Source organism: Mytilus trossulus, chromosome 1, assembly GCF_036588685.1.
Source record: "Mytilus trossulus isolate FHL-02 chromosome 1, PNRI_Mtr1.1.1.hap1, whole genome shotgun sequence".
In the NCBI taxonomy this organism is placed as follows: Eukaryota; Metazoa; Mollusca; class Bivalvia; order Mytilida; family Mytilidae; genus Mytilus; species Mytilus trossulus.
Genome location: NC_086373.1, coordinates 56,925,124 through 56,951,013, shown reverse-complemented (window position 1 = coordinate 56,951,013; position 25,890 = coordinate 56,925,124). Strand labels below are relative to the sequence as shown.

The window sequence follows — 25,890 nt, the reverse complement described above, 5'->3', positions numbered from 1 at the left end:
ACTCAAAACTGTGAGTCGTCGAAGTTTAGATATTATTCCTATAGCCATGTTATTAAGGGGGATCTCAATATCGTCCAGGATAGAGAAGTACGTCATCTGAAATATATTGGAAACAGTTTCGTCAGGCAGGTCACCTTGTTACCTTTCTTCGTCAGTTTTAATCCTAGTGTCGTAATACAGTACATGATATATAAGGCATGAAGATGGTGTTGTTACAGATCAGCTGAATTATCTATAATAAAGGATTCTACAAATTAATGCAGGATACAGTCACAGCAATAATTATATTTATTATATAGTACTTCTGAACCAGTAAAAACTCTACTACAGATTTATCAATCGGATCACCAGCAGTGATGTATATGTATCTTATGGGGATCATACTGCTCAAACTATACTTGTATATGTATTGTTTTGTCACTGTTGTATTGTCTTTTCGACGTTTTTTCTTATGTCATGTTGTTGTCTTTTTCATTGGACTTGCAGCTTTTTATTGACCCCCCCCCCCTGGTGTCTTCCTTCTTAACTATATAGGCAAACTAAGAAATAATCATTAATATATGAACAACAATACTAATGAGAAATTTCATCTTACTTCAAGTATTGGACTACGTGCTACATTTAGTTCCTTCTAGTTCAATACAAATCGGTATAGTCGAGCATGGTAAAGATTGTGGTCAAGTTATGTCTAGTAAAACTGAGACTAATTCAGATTTGTCATGTGAGTTTTAGTACAGTAGCAAGCTATTTATAATTATCTTGTGGAAGATCTTCATATCAAATTCGTTAATTTAATTTAATTTTGGAACTGTTATAGATAGACAAAAATAATCAGTTACATGTATACAAGATTCACAAAAACTGGCCTTGTCACTTATAAAGAAATGTTTTTTATGGTATCAAGTTGTTGTTTTTATTAAAGTGTTATTTTCAAAGATGCAAACCAGGTTTATTCGACATTTTCTACATAAGATAATGCCCGTAAAAAGTCAGGAATATTACAGTTGTTTTCCATTCGTTAGAAGTGTCTAAGCTTTTGATAATGACATTTGATAAGGGATGTTCCGTTTGAATTTTCTCCGGAGTTCGGTTTTTTGTTTTATTTTACTTTTTAAATAAATTCTTGATCTGCAAATAATCTTAGTTTTTATATTCTTTTGACCAGGTTGGAATCAAAACCGCTATAAAGTCTTAATATCTGTATAGAGTGATTATCCTCTAAAGAAGGATAAATAACATAAAGGGTACCAATTTTTCTGCATCAGATGCGCATTTCGACAATTAATGTCTCTTTATTGAAAATACAAAGTTTATTTAATACATGAAGAGCTAACAACCGAAAAGGACAAAAAATTATAGTCCAAGCTGGTCAAGGAATCAGAGCTTTGTATGAGAGAGATACATTCCTTTATTTTTAATGAATTTCAAAATTTTGTTACAGGAAATATTAATAACTTTTTTTTTACAAAATTTTGTAATAGGCTGGTAATACCCTCAAGGACTATTAGTCCTCCCTTACAAAGTTAAAAACCAAAAAGGACAAAAAAGTATTGCCAAAGCTAGGCGAGTAATCAGAGCTTTGCGTGAGGGAGAAAGATATATTTGTTTAGACCGAAATATTGTATATTGTTTATAAACTTTAGCAATACACGTATCAGTTATTGCACTTTCCTCAAACTTTGGATGCCAAGTTTCCTGCTAAAGTGACATAACTTGCAACTTTTGTGTACCTATTTGAACACCTGACCAACAAACCTTGAGACAATTGACATTTAAATTTTATAGTAAATCTAGCAATAGAAACATGTTCCTTCAGGCACAAATGTGTTGAATGTACCTGATCAACACAGCTTTCAATTATGATAATCAGTAGATTGTATATTTTGTCAGTTTAGCAGGGAGTTAGGCATGTGCATATTGAATGTCCCTCTGGTATCTTTCGTTCCTTTTTAAAGTCACGTATATATCAACTGGTGCATCCAATGTTGCATGCTACTGCCATTAAGAAGTAAGAAATGCGAATTGCCATGTTCTGCTTTAAATCCAGTCCCAAAAAAATATTCCTCGAAGGATAATCATTCTATACATATATAATCCGTATATGGGGTCTGTTCCAAACCTGTTTTAGGTAAGATTTTTGCTATCTGCAATTTATTCTTTTAAATATATTATATCTTATATACATGTTTGTTTTCTCTAAATTTTCATGGTTTTATCATTTTATTACAAAAAAAACTAACTAGTAATTAAAACGTTTATCAATCTGCAGATTTTAAATGTAACAATTTAATTTATGGTTTGTGTTTTCTCCCACACACTCAGTTATGATAAGTGTACAGATATGATCATTTTACCTGTGCCGCCAAGGACAACCTCAACCTGTTTAAAGTAAAATTTCTACTAACTGCAAATTATTCATTTAAATATACCTTATTTTTTCTATACAATTTTATGAAAATTTTATTTTTCTAATTTTTCATGTTTTTATCATGTGAATACAACGTACATAAACGAAACTTGTATTTGAAACGTAAATCAATCTGCAGATTTTAAATACAACAGTTAAGGGTATCGTTTGTGTGTTTTTCCACACACTCAGTCATTTCAATTGTTCATATAAGATCATTTCACCTGTGACGCGAAGAACGAACAAAAGAACTTGTACAAATATTTCCTGTGCGTCGTCGATCGTCAGAAGTATGGGTGCATCATTTTTGTTTATCTCATTTTTAACATATTGTTTCATATCTACATGTAAGTATTTACAGAGTTCTAGATACTGGAATATGAAAATTACATAAAATTATTAAACATGATGATGTTAAATAAAAGCACACAACCGTTTTAAATACACTTAACGTTGCTTACTTTCATTTTCAGAGTTTGCATTTTCTTGTTTATTTTAATCATTTTGTTAATTGATATTAAAAAAAATAACCGTAAAGTGTATATTTTTAATTAGCTTTTTCATCAACAACATATTTGTTGAGGTCAGGGCATGGTTATTTGAATAAACAGTATATATTAAATTTGATATTTAATGTGGTCCTAGCCTACTGGCCATCTTTTTATTTTCATTCATATGAAGCAGAATGCATATACAATTTTATCACATCAAGATAAAGATAATTATAATCTTTACTTATTTCGCGTTTAGCGATATAAATGATGTCTTGACAATCAATAACCAAATTGTTCAGGGGAAGCTTGCTTTTGATTTATTCCCGGAAAAAAACAGTATAGACACAACTGAAAGTGGAACATCTTCTTAAGGTGGTATGGTAGTCTAAAATAAAAATGATAGAATTTGTTCATACTTTGTCAAAATGTAGTATCTATTGATACATGTTCAAAAATATTATAAAAATGATAGGTCACCGTGCATTTTCTCAAACTACAGGTTGTGACAAAATGACAAATTTTGTATGGATTATACAGGAAAAAACAACATTTTGTGAATAGAAACTAAACAAAATGGTAGAATTGTCAAATAAATTAGGAAAAGATTGCTTTCATACAATTCTTTGAGAATATCAAAAGAAAAGATAGGGTCACCGTACGTTTTTTCCAGCTAAAAGACAAAATAGGAAAATTTCATGAAGAGTCCTTCAGAAAATGCACTGTTTTAGAGTTACCTCCCCTTAAATTGCAAATTTGAAAATATTAAAAAAACAACCAAAAATAATCTACACTAGTAAAAATATTAATATTTATAAGTTACATTCTTATAAATTGGTTCTTTTAAATGAAAATTCACATTAAAAATCTGCAATCCTGCATCAAATTTTGCTAACTTGATAGAAAATATGGACCTAAGATTCTCTGTTTTTTACAATCCAAGATGGCGAAAGACACCTAAATATCGTGGTTATCTGTATTATAATCAGATTGACGGCTAAGTGAACTATGACAAAACAAGACATTGATAGTAATAGAACATAACATTTGTTACATTTGTGAAATGCGCATCTTGAGCAGAAAAATTAGTATCGTTAATGTTATTGGTAATTGATATACTATATGATTTGTTACAGGCTTCCAACAGAAAATTTTGTTTACAACAAAATTCACCATTATGGAGCTTGATCTTAGAACCAGGAACTCAAAACTACTTATTCGACAAAATGCTGAAATGTTTTCCATGGATTATGATTACAACAATAAGTTTATTTACTTTCCAAGATATCATGAACATGATATCATGCGGTATGTATATCTTACTGCACAGAGTTCTTATATTATGAGCTTAGCTACAAATACCTGAATGTGATTGTTCAGTTAGAATTTTCCTGCACTTCAAACAACATTGTTGCCGGAAATACTTCCGTTTCATCAACACCCTTTCGATTAATTGTGAAATACTCATGTACGACTAACCTCACTGACATGAAGCATTGAAAACGGCCATGGTTTGCTAAAAGTGACCAACAAAGAATTTCGATCAAAATCCGAGAGGTGCAATTTCATATGGTTAAGAGTGTCAATAAATTCCAACGCAAGGTTAAAGAGGTATAATGGATGCAAAAGGGCTACCCTAGACAAAGCAGTGACATGATCTAAGATTGTTCTTCATATTGCCGATTCAAAAACAATAAGTAAATTATTCTTAATGTCGTAATATACTAAAGATTACAAGAGTGATAATGAGGAACTGATATGGTGTTCAGATATATATATACACATTTGAACTATGATGTCTAGATATTATCAAGTTCATGACATACCACTGTAGTATATATATATTATATAATCTATGTTATGCCTCTGTAGTATCAAGATGATATCAAGTCCTTGTCATGCTACTGTAGTATATAGATATTATCAAGTACATTTCATGCCACTGTAGTATCTAGATATTACCAAGTTCATGTCATGCCACTTTAGTACCTAGATATTATCAAGTCCATGTCATTCCAATGTAGTATCTAGATATTATCAAGTCCATGCCATACCACTGTAGTATCTATGTATCATTAAGTCCATGTCACGCCACAGTAGTATCTAGACATTATTAAGTCCATGTCATGCCACTGTAGTATCTAGATATTATCAAGTCCATGTCATACCACTGTAGTATCTATGTATCATAAAGTCCATGTCATGCCACTGTAGTATCTATGTTTCATCAAGTAGTATCTGGATATTATGAAGTCCATGTCATGTCACTGTAGTATCTAGATTTTAAGAAGTTCATGTCATGCCACTGTTGTATCTGGATATTATCAAGTCCATGTCATACACCTGAAGTATCTATGTATCATAAAGTCCATGTCATGCCACTGTAGTATCTAGATATTATCAAGTCCATGTCATGCCACTGTAGTATCTAGATATTATCAAGTCCATGTCATACCAATGTAGTGTCTATGTACCATCAAGTAGTATCTGGATATTATGAAGTCCATGTCATGTCATTGTAGTATCTAGATATTATAAAGTTCATGTCATGCCACTGTAGAATCTATATATTATCAAGTCCATGTCATGCCACTGTAGTATCTGGATATTATCAAGTCCATGTCATGCCAATCTAGTATCTAAATATTATCAAGTCCATGTCATGTCACTCTAGTATCTAAATATTATCAAGTCCTTGTCATGTCACTGTTATATCTAGATACTATCAAGTCCTTGTCATGTCACTGTAGTTTATAGATATTATCAAGTACATGTCATTCCACTGTAGTATCTACAAATTATCAAGTACATGTCATGCCTCTGTAGTATTTAGATATTATCAAGTCAATGTCATGACACTGTAGTATTAAGATATTATCAAGTCCATATGTCATGCTACTGTATTATCTAGATATTATCAAGTCCATGTCATGCCACTCTAGTATCTTAATATTATCAGGTCATGGTCATGCCACTGTAATATCTAGATACTATCAAGTCCTTGTCATGCTACTGTAGTTTATAGATATTTCATTCCACTGTAGTATCTACAAATTATCAAGTACATGTCATGCCTCTGTAGTATCTAGATATTATCAAGTCAATGTCATGACACTGTAGTATTAAGATATTACCAAGTCCATGTCATGCTACTGTATTATCTAGATATTATCAAGTCCATGTCATGCCACTCTAGTATCTTAATATTATCAAGTCCATGTTATGCCGCCCTAGTATCTAGATATTATCAAGTCCTTGTCATGCTACCATAGTTTATAGATATTATGAATTCCATGTGATGCCACTGTAGTATCTAGACATTAAGAAGTTCATGTCATACCACTGTAGTATCTGGATATAATCAAATCCATGTTATGCCACTGTAGTATCTATATATTATCAAGTCCATGTCATGCCACTGTAGTATCTAGATATTGTCAAGTCAATGTCATGCCACTGTAGTATCTAGATATTATCAAGTACATGTCATGCCAAATCATTGGTATGAAGATATGCAATTGTTATAATTGGATTAGGAAAAAGTTGACTTTAATTTAATTCAAAAACTTTATTTGATTTTCAACCTGTCCTATATAACTTATAAACTTGAGAAGTGAAAAGGGGGATGTGTCATAGCGACAACAACCCGATCATAGAGCAGACAACATCCGAAGGCTATCAATGGGTCTTTAATGTAGCGAGTAACTCCCGCACCCGAATGTGTCCTTAAGCTGAGCCCTTAAAAATGTATACTAGTTCAGTGATACTGGACATCATACCTAACTCCGAATTATACACAAGAAACTAAAACTAAAAATCACACAAGACTAACAAAGTCTAGATGCGTTTTTTAAGCATGCATCGCTATTCCTTCAATAAATTAACGGATCAAATCCTATTGATTCTTAAGTCTTAACTTGATGTGTATGAGTTGATATTTAAGTCTGGAAGAATACGGCTCATTTATTAGTTGTTAGTGTGATTATAGCCTTCAATACTTTTAGATCGGGTAACGTTAATCATTTTGTTATTTTTTGTGTGCGCGTTTAACTGCTTTAATGAGTCAAACAAGAAAAAATAAATGCCGTTCTCCAGTATGAATTTAAAAAGGAAAAAGGACGAAATCAAACATTTTACTTTATCAACCAACCTAACGAATGAAAAACAACCATCAATTCCTTGGAACAGACGTTTTCTGAAGAAAATTGTGGATAACACCTGGTTTTAAAGCTAGCGAAACCTTCCTCTTGTATGCCAGTTGTTTACAGTTTCGGTTTATTGACACAATTGGGTGAGCAACCCAAATTGAAATTAATAGGTTAATGTGATAATAATAAACGACTTATATTTTTCTATGTTTGTCTTATGTTGTGTTGGTAAACCAATGACGCAGGTTAAGATGAGATTTGCCCACAAGCATACAAATAATTATCACAACATGTTATCTGCTATCTAGTTGGAGGTAACAGTAAAATATCTTGGTTAAATCCATTCTGGAGACACAAATCGAGGTATATTACAAACCATTTAAGGGAATAAAAAAGGAGTGCTTCGTCAACTCAGTAAACGCTTCCTTGAATGCACTATGCAAATATGACAGTCATGTATACAATACACCCGCTAAATATAACTATTGATTCGAGCTTCACTGTTGAGTCTTTTGTAGACGAAACGCCCGTCTGACATGTCTGAAGTGAAACATCATAGAGGAACTTAGCTGTATTTGGCAAAGATCCTTATAAATTTTGGGACCTCAATGCTCTTTAAATTTGTACTTTATTTGGACTTTTTATCTTTGTATATAGAGCGTCACTGATGAGTCTTTCCAGGAAAAAAACGAGCTTTTGGTGTACACAATTTTAATGCTGGTATATATAAGGAGTGTTCTTATAAGCCTGGTAAATTAATGAGTATTTTACAGATAAAATAGATATATTATATATAATATATACGGACTCAATTCGAAAGTTTATGTGTTAATCATAATTTTCGCTTAATCAAATACAAAAAGACGTATGGTAAGAATGTTGTTAAAACTAAGACACACATCATGATTTGAACTTTCTTAACTATAAAAAACCTATCATAATGACTTACAGACTCTTGTATGGTAAAACAAATCGAGAATTCATGCTAACGACATATAAAAGGATACACTATTTCTTAATAATTGTACATAATTTGGCCTGAAAACGGTTTTGATTGAGCGTCATTGAAGAGTCTCATGTATTTAGACACAACGAATGTTTGATACCAAAACTATGAGCCTGATATGTTTGCTTAATTTTTACATTAAAAGGTCAATGATATGTTATAAATTCCAAGTATTCTGAAAATGAATTATCATGTAAAATTAGAATATATTTGCTGGATCAATATTTATAGGATTTAAAATGAAGATTTCATTTTCAACATCTGAGACATATCCGTCACCATTTAAAACTTTATTCATTAAACATTGTCTCAATTAATCATCTATTAAACATGCTCCTGTATACAAACTTATCACCATTTTCAAAGGAGACTAGTGTCTTTTCTATGTTTAGGTAATGCATTAAATTCTATGATAATCAGATCTAATACTTTCTGTTGATCATTCAGATATACATAAAAGTAATGATCAACAGGCTTAATACAAGAAAATACATTTTGTATTTTTATCTTGAAGTCGTGTTTGAAGTATTAATCGTCTTTCACATTATATCAAAGACAAAATACACTCTATATTACAACTTCTATTCTTGTTTATACGTTTGCTGATTTAACACATAAAGAAGTTAAATTGATTCAGAATTCAAATGCATGTTCTTTAGCTTGATGTACAAAAGGCTTCTAACCATAAAATTGTCTCGGAAGATACCAAAAGAGATATTTAAGTCGAGGACAAACTAAAAACTCCATGATAAAAAAAGACCAAAGAACAGTATACAAACACAAAAACAACAAATAATGACTGAGCAATACAAAACCCTGCTAAACACCTGAATTAATTTCTAATACTCCAAAATGGGTAAGCAAATAACGCTGCACAGGTAGAAAACAATACTCTTGTGTTGCTTGTGTAAATACGAAAAAGGAAAGAGGAAGGGATTATGGTTACAGCAAATGGAACATATCATCTGTCAAAAACATCTGCTGTAACAGTCAATCAACTCATATGTTTTTCGAAGGAATGACTTCAATTTTACTACTTTGAACACATGTTTTAATAAATTCCTTGTAAGCATCAACCCGCTATTAAGGAAACCATAATGTGAAACACAAGCTCTGCAATATCATGTTATTCTAAAATACTGCAAAATTTCTAATCTAAACACATGATAAACTACAATGTATTTGTCTTATAACGGATTATCATCACCAAAAGTTCAAGTTCTTTAAAATAAAACTTGGATTGTATCTTAAGAGGCATAATGTTTCTGTACACTGTTCTATGAAACGCCACAACTGTCTTATGATAACAATAATCATATCATTAAGGGCGGAGATATAACACAAAGCACATTTTCTATACTATTAAGCCATTTGACTATTATACTCTGTCAATTTGCTATATCACTAAGATAAATTCATATAATGTAAAGACATTTTGATATGAAAAAAAAATGAAGAAAAAAAAAACCTTTACTAATTTCTTGCGTTCAACGCGTTTTTCTTGATTTACCTTTATCTGGAACGCCAAAGCCAAACATTTGAAATCCGAAGATGTATAAGAACCGAAACCGTTGAAGAGCTATATGTCAAAAATACCTTAAATAATTAGCCAAATTCATCTAAAGCCAACTTTGCCTGAGGGAGTTGAATCCGTATTTTCTAAATAATTTCAAAATTTATAAACAGACAATTTTAGTAAAATTGGTTAAATCATGTCAGTACCGAAGTAGTGACTACTGAGCTGGTGATACCATCAGGGACTGATAGTCCACCAGCAGAGGTATCGAGCTAGTGATGTGCAAAATTGAAAACAACACGTTTAGTAATTTCGTGCGTCCGATGCGCTTTTCTGGATTTACCTTCACCAGGAACGCTCAAAGCCAAACATTTGAAATCCGAAGAAGCATAATTACCGAAACTGTTGAAGAGGTATATGTCAAAAATACCTTTAAAAAATAGCCAAATTCATCTAAAGGCAACTTTGCCTGAGAGAGTTAAAACCTTAGTTTCTTAATAACTTCAAAATTTCTAAACGAACAATTTTAGTTAAAGTTTATTAAATCTGCCTGAGAGAGATATAACATGAAGCTTCATTCTTATGTTATTCTGTCATTTAACGATGTCATTAAGATATTCTTTTATACTAAGACCACTTGATATAACATGGATCTAACTTTTCATACTGATTTGTCATTTTACTATATTATTATGTGATATTGCTATATCATAACGATACATTTGATACTGTAATGATATTGTAACTATCATATTATTTAAGTTGGCGTTATTTGTTTTGTGTGGTCTAATGATATGTTTACATAATATAAATGATATTACAATTGTGCAGTTTAGAAATCACTAGAACAGTTATAGAGACGTATGGAATCATTAAAACTGTCTATTTAACTTACATAACGATTCCAGAATGAACATAATAAAAGATGCATAATTATAAATAAACTTCTTATGATTACATTGTTCTAGAAGATTCCGTTCTACAGTATTCTAGGAGTGTCCTTTCTAATAGTATCAGCAGTTGGATTGACACCTTTATTAATGAACAACATCATTCTATAGTGTGAACTATTAAACGTAATATTCTGATCGAATTCCCGAGAAGATTTCCGGATAAAAAAAATAACTGACGCTCTCATAATTCATCTTTTTTTTTCGTTCTAATCAAGTTGAGAATAACTAACAAACTTGTTCAAAAAAGTCAAAATACTAATAAGAACATTACAAAAAAAATAATAAGTTTATCTTCAATGCAACACTTATTTTTTTTTTATTATTTCACTCCATGGTAATTACGTGACACATGTGACATGCGGAAAAGAAATGGAAACATAAATAGGAAAAGAAATATCGGGAAGTGTTCGTAGTTTTCAGTTAAGATACGTGTATGGTTAGTTTTCACACCAAACGCAACAGATTTATATGCCGTGATGAGCAATTCGACAATTAGTGTCTTTTTAATGTTTGAAATAACAGCTAACTTGGATGTTTGAAAGGCTGATTCAATTGAGTGTTTTTATAAATGAACAAAATGTCCTTCATACAATAATTGTACCATCTTTTTATTCAGATTTAACTATCCCTCAATAAATATAACATTGGAAACTGTTCTAAAGACTGGCACAAATCCAGCTGGGCTAGCAATTGATTCCAAGTTTGACCATATTTATTGGACAGAAATTGGGACTAGTAGTATTGTCAGGTGCAATCTAAATGGAACATATAAATATACGTTTCCAGAGACTATAAGAAGTCCTTTCGTTATTCAATTGGATCTAGCTAACAGGTACGCTGTTTAATTTATAAATTGTATCAAATACTGAACATCAATATGATTTGTCTTGTTTTACATTTTGTTTGAAATTGTTTTCTTCGGATATATGTTATAACTAAATAAAAAGAAGCGCGCAAAACCAAGAGAACTTCCTAAACCTATGAGTCGAGATAACTGATCACGTTTTTGTAAAAAGTGCAAACAAAAGTAGACGGAAAGACACACCAGTCTTCACAATGTAAAAAAAAAAACTAAAGACTGAGCAACACGAACCTCACAAAAAATAAGGGGTTGTCACAATCGAGGAAAAGAGGACGGGATTATGTTCATCTGTGACAATTATATCTTAAAACGTCAACCACCTCGTGGTGGCTGCCATAAAATTTCGGAGAGTTGTCTTCAATTTTCCAAAAAGGACCCTTGTTTCCTTTAACACTACTATACTTCTGTATTGGAGATAAAAGAAACGGTGATCTTGAGTTGATATATGATATCAAAATGTAACTAGTCTTGGAACTATTTTGACGCACATATATATACCACTTCTCGTTTATGTCAAATTTACAATCTTAACCATCAGTTGCATCAATATAACACAGTTACATAGTCAAAACAAAAAACCACGAAAAGACGAACAGCAATCCACAAGACACTAATAAGAAACATGAAATTGAACATAAATATGAATTCCGCAAATACCCGATGGTAAACCGATTTTTAACTGTACTAACCGTCGTGTTTTTTTGTTGGAAAGGAGTTGCTAGTGGTTGATTGTTAGTCCCATATATTTGTAGATTTGTTCTGCTACAACGGCTAATCTGTCAACAATGGTAGTGTATGAACAAGTTAAATCGGTTCATTGTTAATCTGTTCTTTTACTTCACTATGCTGGTGCAATGCTAATTTAATATCAAAATTGTACAATTAAGTTTTGTTTCTTTTGGAGATAACACGTTACGATAATGTCCAAAATATCGGGTGGCTAAATAAGAACGATGCATCATTGCCATCATGATAGTAATCTTATGGTAAGGTGTTTGTTGATTAAGTCAAAAATATCGGGTGGCTGAATAAGGACGATGCATCATTGCCATCATGATAGTAATCTTATGGTAAGGTGTTTGTTGAATTTGGAGATAATTGGTAGCATTTATTTAATAAGACACAATGCCCCGAGTGACATATTGGTAGGACCATTTAAGTTAGGATTTTTGTTATTTCATACAAAAATGTTCAATTGGCATATCCTTTCACATCCATTAGCAGTGTAATCCTCCTGTTTGTAGTTAAAAGAGGATACACATACCAAGTGGCAATCCAACAAAAGCAGAGATTGATCCTAGATAGTTCGAACTTTTGAAGAACGTGTGTTTGCAGTGACCTATCATGTTGTTCATGGCCTGTAAATGGTAGATTAGTAGCATTTGGTGACGTCATAATAGGCGATTTGTGACGGGGTTACGGCAACAAAATTAAATTATTTCAACGATTTTACTGCTCCTTTTTTTAAATGTTTGTTTCCATCCAATCTATCGAAACAAATTTAGTTGTTGATATGTAATATTTGTTTCTTTCAGGCTGATATACTACGTTGAACGATATGATAGAATAATAAAATCATCATTCAACTTATCTGAAAAAAAAGTAATAGTACCCTTAGGAAATGTGCGTGTTGACTGTATGGATTTAGGTATGTCTAGGAAAAAGAAAGGAAAGTGAACAAAAAGGACAAATAATTTTATGCTATAATAATATTGATAAAAAGAATTAAATCAACTAAAAAACAAAAGATTAATTAAAATGTATCGTTTATGTCGTATTTGCATGCAATATAAACCAAATACACGGGTAGTAAACACAATGTTTTATTGAAAACCAGAGCACAAACAGTGTCAGTGTATAAACCAGTCAAATTAAGTCAAACAATTTCACAAAAGGGCTTCCTTGAGTCAGATGAGTCATACATATTCGTTTCATTTAAAAACAACAACAAAAGTGTTCCTCCGTGTTGAAGGCCTCACTGTTTTTGAGATAAACAATAACATCTTTGATGGATAACCCATATCCTTCGTTTTTGTTTTCTTTTGGTCTTTTAATATAATTACTAGGCTATAGAATATCTTATATAGATATGCATATATGGCAAAAAATTGTTTTAGGGTCTGTAGCTTACATCTCATTTTAGCAAATAATGTTTGTAAAATTGTTATTTGTCAGTGTTGACACTTTTCTTATGGTAATAATTTCACAATGAGTACATGTACATATTCTTACAAAAGTACCAGTGGATTTAATTGGATAAATTCGATTATCCGGTAATCTACGAGTTACTATGTACGAATCTGTTTCTCTTATGATTATCAAATAAGTTTTCATTTTTGATAACCGAAAATCCCTTCGAATGCCTTCCGAATTCCACAAGTTTGTCAATTTTATTAAGACCTGTTAGTACATTTTGATTTATTTAGTGAGCTGATACAGGGTATGACCCATAAGATAATCCAATCAATTGCCACATAATTAGATAAATATATATATAGGGATGCCACTTTTGATTTTTATATCCGTATACTACATGTTATTAAAAAATTTCGTTTATCAGAATAACATATTTGATAACAAAGGACGGTATAGTTTTAAGTACTTATTTTTCAATGTCACGCACGATATTATTGTCCTCACAATTTAAAAACGTGATTTATAAATGTTTACTTTAATAGTATTAAGATTGCTATGCGTACCTGTTCACGCAGATGATGACATATGAGTACCTATTGTGATAGAAATGAATACATGTTGTAATTTATATTATTTATTTTTACAATGTTATTCCAAACACACTCTCATATACAATTCACAAAATAGGTGAATTAATCCAATATCGTTTGCATATCTTTGCTGATAATGTATGCATTACAAGAGAGGCCAACCTTGTCGAGACTACAGGTCTTCCTTTGTTGTTTCTCTGTTGTTTTGTCTATATGTAGTTCTGTTTTTCTTTGTTAATATATATATTTTTTGTAGGGATTAAGATTATAACACGAGGTAGACTGCTGTACCAATATTTCCAACATTTTTACATATTATGTCTGTTTGTTTTGCTCACATATTGTTATCAATATGATATAATTCAATGCGACTGTAATACAAATCGGAGTTAGCTAGCTATAAAAATAGATTTAATCCACCATTTTCTACATAAGGAAATGCCAATACCAAGTCAGGAATATGACAATTGTTTTCCATTCGTTTGATATGTTCGAGCTTATGATGTTGTCATTAGATTAGAAACTTTCTGATATGAATTTTCCTGGGAGTTCGATTATTTTGGTTATTTCACCTTTTTCATATAACTTACTTAGGTGTCCGATCTTGCCAGGGATGTTCCAAATAGAGCAAAAGGTTAAGAACGTTAATTTTTTTTTTATTATTTCGGACAGTTTCTCTCTTACGATGATTTCATTTTACTATTTCTATTTTTTGCATTCTCACGTGCCTCGATCACTTGCCTCGATGATTTGGTTTATCTTTTTGTTTGTTCATCTGCCATGGTATTCGGCTCCCTAAATATTGTTTGTTAGTTCAGTAGCCTCAATGTTTTTATTTTTCTTTTGTGCCTGTTCACCTGATCCAAGTACGTGTAGTTGTTTTACTTGTTACCTGATGTTTTAATGAATTGTTCCTTTCGTGCGTCCTGGATTTTCCCCGTTACTTGGTTTGTTTGTTCACATCTTATGATGTGTTGACTAGATTGTTCTGCAATCTTTTTTCGTTAGCTTTTGTTTATGTTTATCTATTTTTTTAAATAATTTTAGATATTGATGAGGAAAGATTATACTGGATAACTTACAACGAAGGAGAACTGAAATCGGCAAGTAGTAAAGGAAATGATGTTCAACCGGTCATTTCAACTAACTCAAAATTTAACAACTATGCTCTCCGTGTTTACGGTAGCTACATCATCTACGGCAGTAACACAACATTAATGGAGGTGAATAAAAAACAAGGATCTATACCAACTGAACTATACAACGACGTAAGCGCGATCAACAGTATATACGTAGGTAAGAAAAGTTTAGTGTTTATTTGATAGTGTTTAATGCCATTTTCAACAATTTTCGGATAATCATGGCCTTTGTTGTAAAGGATGGGGGAAAACAAGGATATCAAAAGAAACAACGACCGTCGTCAGAAAAATTGGCTATTCTTGTCAGTTAAGGTATAAATCGACCACGCCTCGCCACAAGTGGGATTGGAAATCATTACTTCATTTTTACAAGGTAGTTGTCATTTCAGAATAACTTTACTCTTATTTACAATGTTATAGAAAAGAGAAAGAAACGGGTAATGTGTCAAAGAGACATCAACCCGACAAAAGAGCAGAAAACCGCAGAATGCCACCAATAAGTCTTCAACGCAGGGAAAAATATCCCGCACTTGGGGGCGGCTTCAGCTGGCCCCTCAACAATATTCATTTATACTAGTTCAGCTAAATGGACGCTATTAAGTATTTTTTAACGTGTTTTTGACAAATTCTATCATTCAATTCTACATGCACATTTTTGAGTATCAATCAGAAAGCATTCGAAACAGATTATATCATTTCTTTAAATTTATAAATATTTTATGTTTCAACAAACGAATATCATAAAAAAAGTTCTATTAAAGTCCTCCTAAATTGAAAACGATGTATGGCTAACTTTCAACATGGTTGAGACATCGTACAATTTGTCACATATACATATTCACATCAGCCAGTTACTTTTTTACAATTTTGCTGCGAATAGTTTCTTTTGGGTGCATCTCATGGTTTGAATCATTATCTACGTCAAAAGAAAAAAAATAATTAATGTATGTTCCTGAATAGCTACTTTTAGCAAGATTTAAGTAGTCGGAAGGACCAAAATTCTGACCTACAGAAAAATTGACATAAACCGAGGAAATATCTATTAACAGTAGTTATTTATACAAACAGAAGAACAAAAATAACCAAGATACAAAAAAATGTGAATACATTTTAGATAAATGAAAGATAAGAAAGCATAATATAATATTTGTAGCGCCGATGCAAAAAAGATATTGCATTTTCAGTTCATAGGGTTGTTGCTAGAATAACCATTTACGAATTTTAATCCTTGATATATTTTGGTGCATATGTGGCTTTATCTTGTTCTTTTTAGATATAATCTTGTTGTTTTAAACTTTTCTGTTAACGATTAAGAAAAAAGACCCTAAAAACGTATTTTTTAAAGGTAAAGCTCTAAAAATGTGATGTTTAAGATCATTTGAGTACATCTTTTGGGACATTTAAGTTCACTCATTTATTTTGATGGTGTTCGTATTGCCCACTCTCAAGCTTTCAGTGTATTAACACATGAACTGATTTTGTCGTCTTGAATGATTATCGTTAAATGCAACATAACATGTATCAACGAGAGAAGAGGAAAACAAAAAATAACTTTATAGTATTGTAAAATAGAACATTAATTCCATTGACATGTTTTTGTCTCAAGTCATTATTAGATGTCATAGATAAAATCACTTATATAAGATATCGTACATAACAAATGTGTACTAGAGTGATGGTATATCAAATTGGTATATATCATGTATAATTATTTGTTATTTTCCAAATTGTGAATATGCATGTCTGTTAGTTTTTACTTAGTATATAATAACACACAGCTTATAACAAATTGCATTATTGCATACCACTTTCCTGCTTACTACGCTCTATCAATAACTTGTCAATGATGCTGTACATTTAACATTACCTCTATCGGTATGAACGCCAAATTTCTTTAGTCATGCTGCTGTGCTTTTTTTTGTTTCACTATCTTCTTTTGAAATTGACTTCAACGAATTCATTTATTTATTAAATTGCGTTTAATATTATGTTTTAAGTTGAGTTAATTTGAATAAAATTGCAAATGTAGGTGATTAGTGTTAACTCTTGATGCTTATTTTTGCTGATATTAGGTAATAAATCAAAGTTGAACATTTTATTATTATCAAAATGAAAATGTTTTATCTATTTGTTTTATTGTCATCATAATAACTCGAAAATGCAATGTTCATTAAAATCCGTTTTGTTATATTTGACATTAATGTTGCTGATTTCATCTAAGTTTGGTGTATAGCTTTATATTGGTTTTCTAAAATACGTAAAAACTACATGAGACTTTTAACCATGATACAAGTGGTTCGTCTCTCTAACTCGTCTTTAGAGATATTCAAATACAACATTCAATTTTATCTAAGTTGGGTATATAGCTTTATATTGGTTTTCTAAAATACGTAAAAACTATATGAGACTTTTAACAATGAAACAAGTAGTTCGTCTTTCTAACCCGTCTATAGAGATATTCAAAAACAATATTCAACATTGAAGTCATAATATAACTGTATGATACTGGAACATAGACAACCTTCAGAAATATGGTAGAGTGATATAGAAAGGTAGGTGATTTCTATTTCTCAATCAAGATCCGTTTTTGTATAAAACAAAATCACAAAAACAATATTTCAATCTCCAGACACTTTTGGAAAACAAATTTCAGCAAAATATAACGTTGTATTATCAAATACAGAAAACACACAAACTACGTTATTTATAATAAGCTTAAATATCAGGCGTATCTCGCATGTATGTGAAACATCAATTATGTTATGTTGAGTTATTTTATGATTAACAGTATTATGGTCAACAAGAGATATTACAACGCTAACCCTGTTTTATCGCCTTTTTAAAAAACGTTGCCAGTGCACGTCTGAAAAAGCAAATTTTTGACGCTTTTTACGTCAATTCTATACATATGTAAATTTACAATTTTTGCTATTGATTGTATCTCTAGAGGAATAAATGCTTCTTATGTAATTTTTCGATATTCATATGCAGTTCAACTAGATTTAAATGCAATCAATATTTCATTAAATTTTGAAATACTGCGTACACGGTATTTATAATTAATATTTTAAGCTCGACGATTTCTTATAGATTACAAATAAAATAAGAAAAACCCGTTATTTGGAAAGTAATTTGGATGTATTTTATGTTGCTTTCTGCTTGAAGCACATTCCTTTTTCATTTGTATTGAGACGCCGAATGCAAGCGGATTTTGAAAATAAAACAGCAACTCGACTATACAAGACAAAAAAACTAATGAATTTACAGAGAATTTGATTATCAACCACAAACTTAAACCAACGTGTGGTCAAAAGAAAATAGAGAAAATTGTAAATACGAAATCCTGTATATACCGAAAGTAAAAATGATGTTCTGAAATGTATACTTCACTATACTAGTACTATAACTTAACAACTCATGCGGAATTTGTCATTATTACTTACGACATCAGGTCATATTGTATAATTTGACGAATCGTTTTATTTAGTTTTATAAAAGAGAGGATGGTATTATACCTAGTTGTAACACCCAAATTCGATAAACAAAAAGTACCATAAATTAAAAAAAAAAAAATTCCACAACAAATTAATCTTTCTGATGTTTTTATGATTTTAGTTTAGTGTTTTTGGTATGTATATATCTTTTAAATGTTAAAACTGTATATTTTTAACCAGTTACCATATACAAATAATTCAATGTGACAACTCTCAGCTAGACGTATAAGAAAGAAACTATAGGCCTAAAAAATAAGTAACAAATACCGTTTAGCACGCTATAAAAGGTTCATTAAATTAAATATGTAAACAATTCAAAATAGAAAACTAACGCTGATTAATGTACAGAACAATAAATGGAAAACAAATATGCAATACAGCTACAAACGATAACTACTGCAAGTAGGGCTCCTGACTGGGGTCAGGCACACACATACATCTTGTAGCAAGATTAAACATTTTTGCGTACGCCGAATCCTCTTTTTGACAGATAATATACATTGTGTGTACTCTATTTAGTACTTGATTTTACCTTTTTTCATTGATGAGGCTTGTGTAATCAAGACACGCAATCGGCGTAAATTTAAAAGTCTGGTATCATAATTTGGAGAGATTTTTTAATCACTGTATCGGTGCTGATATCGGTAACGAAACCTGAAAACAGTTTGTTTGCGGAATTTAACAAAAACAAACTCGCAACCGGAACTGTATTAATTTAGAATATTTCATCTTTCAATGTGTTAGTTCTATTAACGACATATAAATGGAAGGTAGAGTCGGGCATACCTTCTTATACTCATATCATTTCAGGCCATTTACGATAATAGAAACCTCTTTTACGTACCTATGTATAAAATCTTCTGTGGCATCTGTAACCTTGATAAAAGTAGATTTTGTATCAACATGACCAAAACAAGGTTAGTAATATGAACAATATTGTTTACTGCATACCAAAGACTGAACAAATATCGCAAGTGCTCTTACTTTGTCAAGGTGAACTATAAAACATTTAAAAAAAACAGCTTGACACTAATAAAAAATGTTTAAAACTATTTCGCTATGCAGAATTTTTCTTAAATTGTTTGTTGCGAGGCGCTTTTCTGGATTTCCCAGTATCAGAAACGCTCAATGACAAATATTTGAAAGCGAAGGATGTAAAACCGAACAAGTTGAAAAGCTATACGACCAAAAAGGATACAAAAAATAACCACTATAAAGCCTTACTTTGCCTGAGATAGTACAAATGGTAGTAATGATTTGTTATTTTTTACTTACAGTTGCATTCATTTACAGTAAAGATTGAAAAGATAGATGTAGTAATTTTTTATTGATATTGAACTCACAAATTTACAGCAAACAAACATGTTGTTAGACAGACTGAAAAACATGACAAACATTTCATATTTTATCATAGTTTGTACAAACCGTTTTTAATAAATGTATTAAATATTTGACGTCAGAGACAAAACAAATTTCGTTTTATTACTTGAACCTTCTACTTATTAAGTCTGCTTGCAGTAAACACAGTTTCGTCGTATGGTCCGAGACCACCATTGTCGTCTCTTGATTTTCGTTGTTCACAAATATAGTCCCTAGTGTTGACAGTGGGTTACTTGTCATTAATTTTTGTACCCCTTCCAAATTTATTTCTCCATGTTCAATGCCTCAAATTGCAAGTAGGGGATGAAATTACACTGTAAAAAAATTTGGGTCCAGAATTTTAAAGGAAAGTAGTGATTTGGTCCAGCTGAAAAAGGTTGAAAATGAGCACTTCGGAAGCTGTCAAAAGATTTCAAGACGCCCTTAACATAAAATTGTCCATATTTTGAGTTAGAGGCGATGAAGTTTTCTATAAATTTGATATAATTTGTCCCAAAAGTAGTGTAACACACTGTAAAAGTTTCTTTGAGACAGCGCAGGTGGGATTTTTTTTATTTTCATTTATGTTCTAAAAGAAATGCACTACGAATTAATTGTGTTCTCGGACCTAAGAGGTGAAATCTGTAAATATAGAATTTGTACTCTGGCAACTTCCTTAAATGATTTGATGGTGTCAACTTGTCAAAAAGCATGAAACTAAAGGCTTTTAACTTTTGTTTTATAGAATTTCTGCAAAAACGACCAATTTTGGCATATTATGGTCATAATTCCACCTCATGTAATAATGCTGTATTTTGATTGGATGACAGACATGGTATTTTTCACCAATTTTCTATTTATTTGGATTTTCTTTTCTTTGCCGGGGAATTTGTAATTAGGGAATTCCATGTGCCGGGGTATTTGCTAGCAAATACCATGGCAGATGGGGAACACCATGTCTAAAAATAACTCAATGAATTATTTCTATTCTAATATGACAAATTCATGGTCATTTTAAATATACGGTTCCAGATGAAATATTTTGAGGATAAAAAGCATCATTTGAATGACGTAAAAATTCCGCGAACCTGTACTTTTAACGACGTCATAAATAAAATTCAACGGAAATGAATTGTCAACTGGTTACATAAACTGGAATCCACTTGTATTACGCTTCACTCAAACTGATGAACTAAGTGTAGCAGTCAGCCGAGAATCAGCAAATTATCATAAAAAGGTCAGCTAGTGAATGTACATAAAAAAAATGATAAGAAATGATTATACGGTCAATGCAATTTGACTGCGCAAATAGCACAGCGGCAGTGTATACAAAAAATATACATTCAAGTAGAACTTACATATGATACCTGATTATAATAAACTTACTAGGGTTGAACATTCGGTGGAATTAAACAATTATATCATGCTTACAAGGGGTATTTGCCAAAAATACCGGTTTCGAGGTAATCAAATTTCCCTCGCCTTTCGGCTCTGGAAATTTGTACCTCTCAACCGGTATTTTTGGCAAATACCCCTTGTAAGCATGATATATTTGTATAAAATAGGCATTTTATAACTTTTTCAATATTGATGCATAAATGGCATCCTGACTTTCTATCTGACAGGTTTTTATGTGTCAATATTTGTGTTTCTATGCCTTTACCTGATTCTTTCACTAATTTATGAACTCTGAATCTACAGACAAGAAGTTTATCTCAGATAAAATGTGCAAAATGTGTTGTTTAAATGACCCTTGTCTAACGCCTTGTTTGGATGAAGTCAATAGTGGGGAGCTTGGTATATAAAATTTGATGTCCATATTAGAGACCTCACTAAATTTGTATCAAATGCACTTCACAATGTCTATTGTACCTGTTCCATTTCACATAATATATTTCTTTTCTTCTGTAGGATAGCAAGTGGTTTAAATATAAGTCTGTTGAGAATAAATTGCATGCAAGTTTTTCCCTAAAAAGGCAAAAATCTTTGTTTCAGCCCATACTGCTTGTAAGAAAAGTTAATTGCAAGAGTCTTTTTGTGCTCAAATTTGTTGTATCATGTCACATGAGTATAGAAATGATAAAAAAGACACAAATTTTTATTTCTTATAGCCTCAATATGCATTTTTTAATGTAAATATGTGGCACGGCCTTAATTGACCCTAATTTTTTTCCAGTCTTACTTGGCCTAAGACCCTTTTAAACTAATATGATATGTTATTTGTAACTTTTCTTTCCATTTAAAGTAATTTAAATACATATGTAAGGATTATTTATAACCAAAAAGCTTCACAAATTTAAAATTGCTGGAAAATATTACATCTTCATGTAAGGCTCCCCTTCATTGAAAAACCTAACTTTTTAGGCGCAGGCTCATATAAATTTGACTTTTGAATAATTATGCCATGTCTGATAAATCAAATGAGTAATCTATTGCTTTTAGTACATGATTAGTTATATATTCAGGCATTTAAAAAGTATTTTTTTGCAATATTTTAATTTCTAAAGCCCCAAATGTTGATAGTTGAAATTTTTCAATTTTAACGTAAAAATTTTACACGCAAAGATGAGTATAGAACTTAACTTAATGTCTATAATATACATCCTATTGTCATGAATCTTTTTAAGCAGTGTTATAATACATTAAGCTTTGTTCATACCAAGTTTTTATAAGATTTGTCTACTCTTTCTACCCTATTAGGTCCGAGACCACCATTGTCGTTTCTTGATTTTCGTTGCTCACAAATATAGTCCCTAGTGTTGACAGTGGGTTACTTGCCATTAATTTTTGTACCCCTTCCAAATTTATTTCTCCATGTTCAATGCCTCAAATTGCAAGTAGGGGGATGAAATTACACTGTAAAAAAATTTGGGTCCAGAATTTTAAAGGAAAGTAGTGATTTGGTCCAGCTGAAAAAGGTTGAAAATGAGCACTTCGGAAGCTGTCAAAAGATTTCAAGACGCCTTTAACATAAAATTGTCCATATTTTGAGTAAGAGGCGATGAAGTTTTCTATAAATTTGATATAATTTGTCCCAAAAGTAGTATAACACACTGTAAAAGTTTCTTTGAGAAAGCGCAGGTGGGATTTTTTTTATTTTCATTTATGTTCTAAAAGAAATGCACTACGAATTAATTGTGTTCTCGGACCGTATGTATGTATGTGAGTCTGTATAGAATGTCAAACTCAGTTTAAAAGTCAGATTATGTTTGCAGAATTGACTGATTCTATCGGAATGTTAATGCAACATATAAGAAAAAAAATTCTCGTGGGTTTAAATTGTTTACCAATAGAGGATCATTGTTCAAGACTTCCAATGACTTGTAATGACCAATACATTGATCCGATTGGATCATCGGGATATCTGAAACGAGTATTAGATTGTGGCGATGAAAAAACTCATATACCAAATAGATTTCATTTATAAATATACATCAATCTTTAAACAATTCTAACACTGAGAAGAATAATTAGATTGTCAAATTAATTAGAATTAAGCAAAAACGATATGTAAATTTTCGAATTGTGTCTTATTCCTGAGTGTGTGTCTTAGCAGTTTTTGGTACAACTTTTGGGAATGTTGGGTCTGTAATACTACTCAAATTTGTACTTCTTTGGCTCTCTAACTATTTTGATCTGAGTGTTACTGATGAGTCTTATGTAGACGAAACGCGCGTTTGGCGTATCAAATTTTAAGCCTGGTACCTTTGAAACATATTCGTATTGCGAGGAGACTTACATCCTTTCGACGTACCGTGCGTACCCTGTCTATCTCCTGTTTCTTTTATTGCAATTTCTTCAGTGTGTTGTGTGCGTTAATATAACGTTTCTGAATAAACTGGTTTGCCTCTAATTCTGTTCTGTCATAATGAGGTTTTTTTTCAGAATGTCGATTATTCCTTATATGAATGAATACAACTGTAATGTACTGATGATCAAATCTCAAGAAAACAAACCAATGTTTCAATCAACGAAATAACTGAATGACATGAACTGCATATGACGGTACATATTTTACTGCGACCTATCGGTATGCTTAAATAACTGTTTTTCGCCTCCAAACGCGGATTGTCTCGCTGTTTTGACGCCACATCGGTGGTCTTCGGTTGGTTTCTCCTATTTGGTCGGATTGTTGTCTCTTTGACACGTTCCCAATTTACTTTCTCAATTTTACTCTCTACCTCTCTACATCAATATTATGACGAAAACATATCTGTGTACTCCACTTTTTAAAAAAGCTTTTTATCTTACTTTTGCAAACAAACAACACACTTTCTCATGGGTTCGATATTTTTGCCAGCTCACTTGAACATTACCTCTACCGTGGGATAACACATTGACAAGGTTGGGATCAACATAATTTTTGGCAATAAAAACTTGATTTAAAATAATAATCTGAAAGTGCAAATGCATTTATCTATTTTATGGAATCAAAAAATAATCAGATTGGTATAAGTTGAGAGTTATTGATTGAAAACAAATTTTAAAATTGACAAAATACTTTGTACATAATATTCATTTATAAAAACAAATAAGTGAGTAAACTATGTCAACACGTAGCCGATGTATTTGTTTACGAATATAGCAATGAAGCTTTGTCGTTTATAATCTGAATTCCTTCCACTCATAAAATCAAGTAATGCTTTGTAATTGTTAATTTTTTTACCTGAAACATATAAGAAAAATCAACAAATGTGTAGAAATATTAACTGCGCGAAAATAATTTACAAAGCACTGTGTATGTCTGTCTGGATTTGTTTATATTTCGGTTTTTGTTTTGCATCTGTATGTAAGACTGAAAACGAACACAATTTTACTCTCTTAAAATTTTAAAACGTTCGTTTAATTATCAAACATTATCACACTTACATTCACATAAATAAAGGCAACAGTAGTAATCCGCTGTTCGAAAGTCATAGATTGATTGAGAGAAAACAAATCCGGGTTACAAACTGAAACCGCGGAAAACACATCAACTATAGGAGGAAAACAACGAAGCAACAGAAACACTAACGTGCAACCCAAAAAAAAAGATAAACATTGTAATGGCCTAATTGATAATTTATTTATCATCATGTGCTTATGCATAGTGTAAGTTTTATCTATTGTAAGTTTTTGGCAGATATATTTTGCGGGAAAAAAAATATCACAAAGAGGCGGAGATTTAGTCCAAATGAGAGAAAAAAAATGTAAACAGATTTTGATAATGTAAAGAACGGTTGTTGTTAATTCAGTGCGAACATTTTTATATGATCAATGCAAAATCTTCTTTCTTTTAAATAAACTTATCTGTATTTCTATCTGTATCAATCGTATGCGTTAAGCTATTTCAACTGATTTTAATAGAGTTTGTAGTTACACCACTGTTCCAGGTTATGGACCCCGCTAACAAATTTATATCAATCCAGCCATATTCTGTATGTGCCGGTCCCAAATCAGAAGCATGTGATTCAGTTATGTCGTTTGTTGCTGTGTTTCATATTAATTTTGTTTTTCGCTCATTATTTTTGATATTAATAAGTTAGTTAGTGTATTTGACAATGACACTGAACATGTTGGTCGTAGTATTAACACTCAGGTCGTAATACCGCAGTCACACTAGGCCACGATCGCACTACTAAAACAAAAGGCACACTTGGATAGATTTCATTAGAAAAAGGAGAGGTAAAATATTGAATTTGGTCAAATCAAAAAGAAGGGAAACATAAAAACAATAAATGTGCACGCTCTTTTAGCTTCACAGTATCCACATAACTAGGAAAAATTCGTAAATATAGACTAGAATGAGA

The 25,890-nt window shown here is 31.4% G+C and overlaps 1 protein-coding gene across 1 annotated transcript; it reads left to right on the top strand.

The window, feature by feature from the left end:
- Positions 1 to 2,645: 2,645 nt before the first annotated feature.
- Positions 2,646 to 15,880, top strand: LOC134680680 (low-density lipoprotein receptor-related protein 6-like). Its single transcript, XM_063539864.1, has 5 exons — positions 2,646 to 2,754; positions 4,035 to 4,206; positions 11,138 to 11,353; positions 12,919 to 13,031; positions 15,157 to 15,880. Exons 1-5 carry the CDS (start codon positions 2,700 to 2,702, stop codon positions 15,429 to 15,431), a joined length of 831 nt encoding a protein of 276 aa, XP_063395934.1. The 5' UTR covers positions 2,646 to 2,699; the 3' UTR covers positions 15,432 to 15,880.
- Positions 15,881 to 25,890: the final 10,010 nt, after the last annotated feature.

Coding starts and splice junctions, on each gene's coding strand:
- LOC134680680 (XM_063539864.1), top strand. CDS start 2,700: ATGGGTGCATCATTTTTGTTTATCTCATTTTTAACATATTGTTTCATA. Junction 2,755..4,034: donor ATATTGTTTCATATCTACAT/GTAAGTATTTAC, acceptor GATTTGTTACAG/GCTTCCAACAGAAAATTTTG. Junction 4,207..11,137: donor CATGAACATGATATCATGCG/GTATGTATATCT, acceptor CTTTTTATTCAG/ATTTAACTATCCCTCAATAA.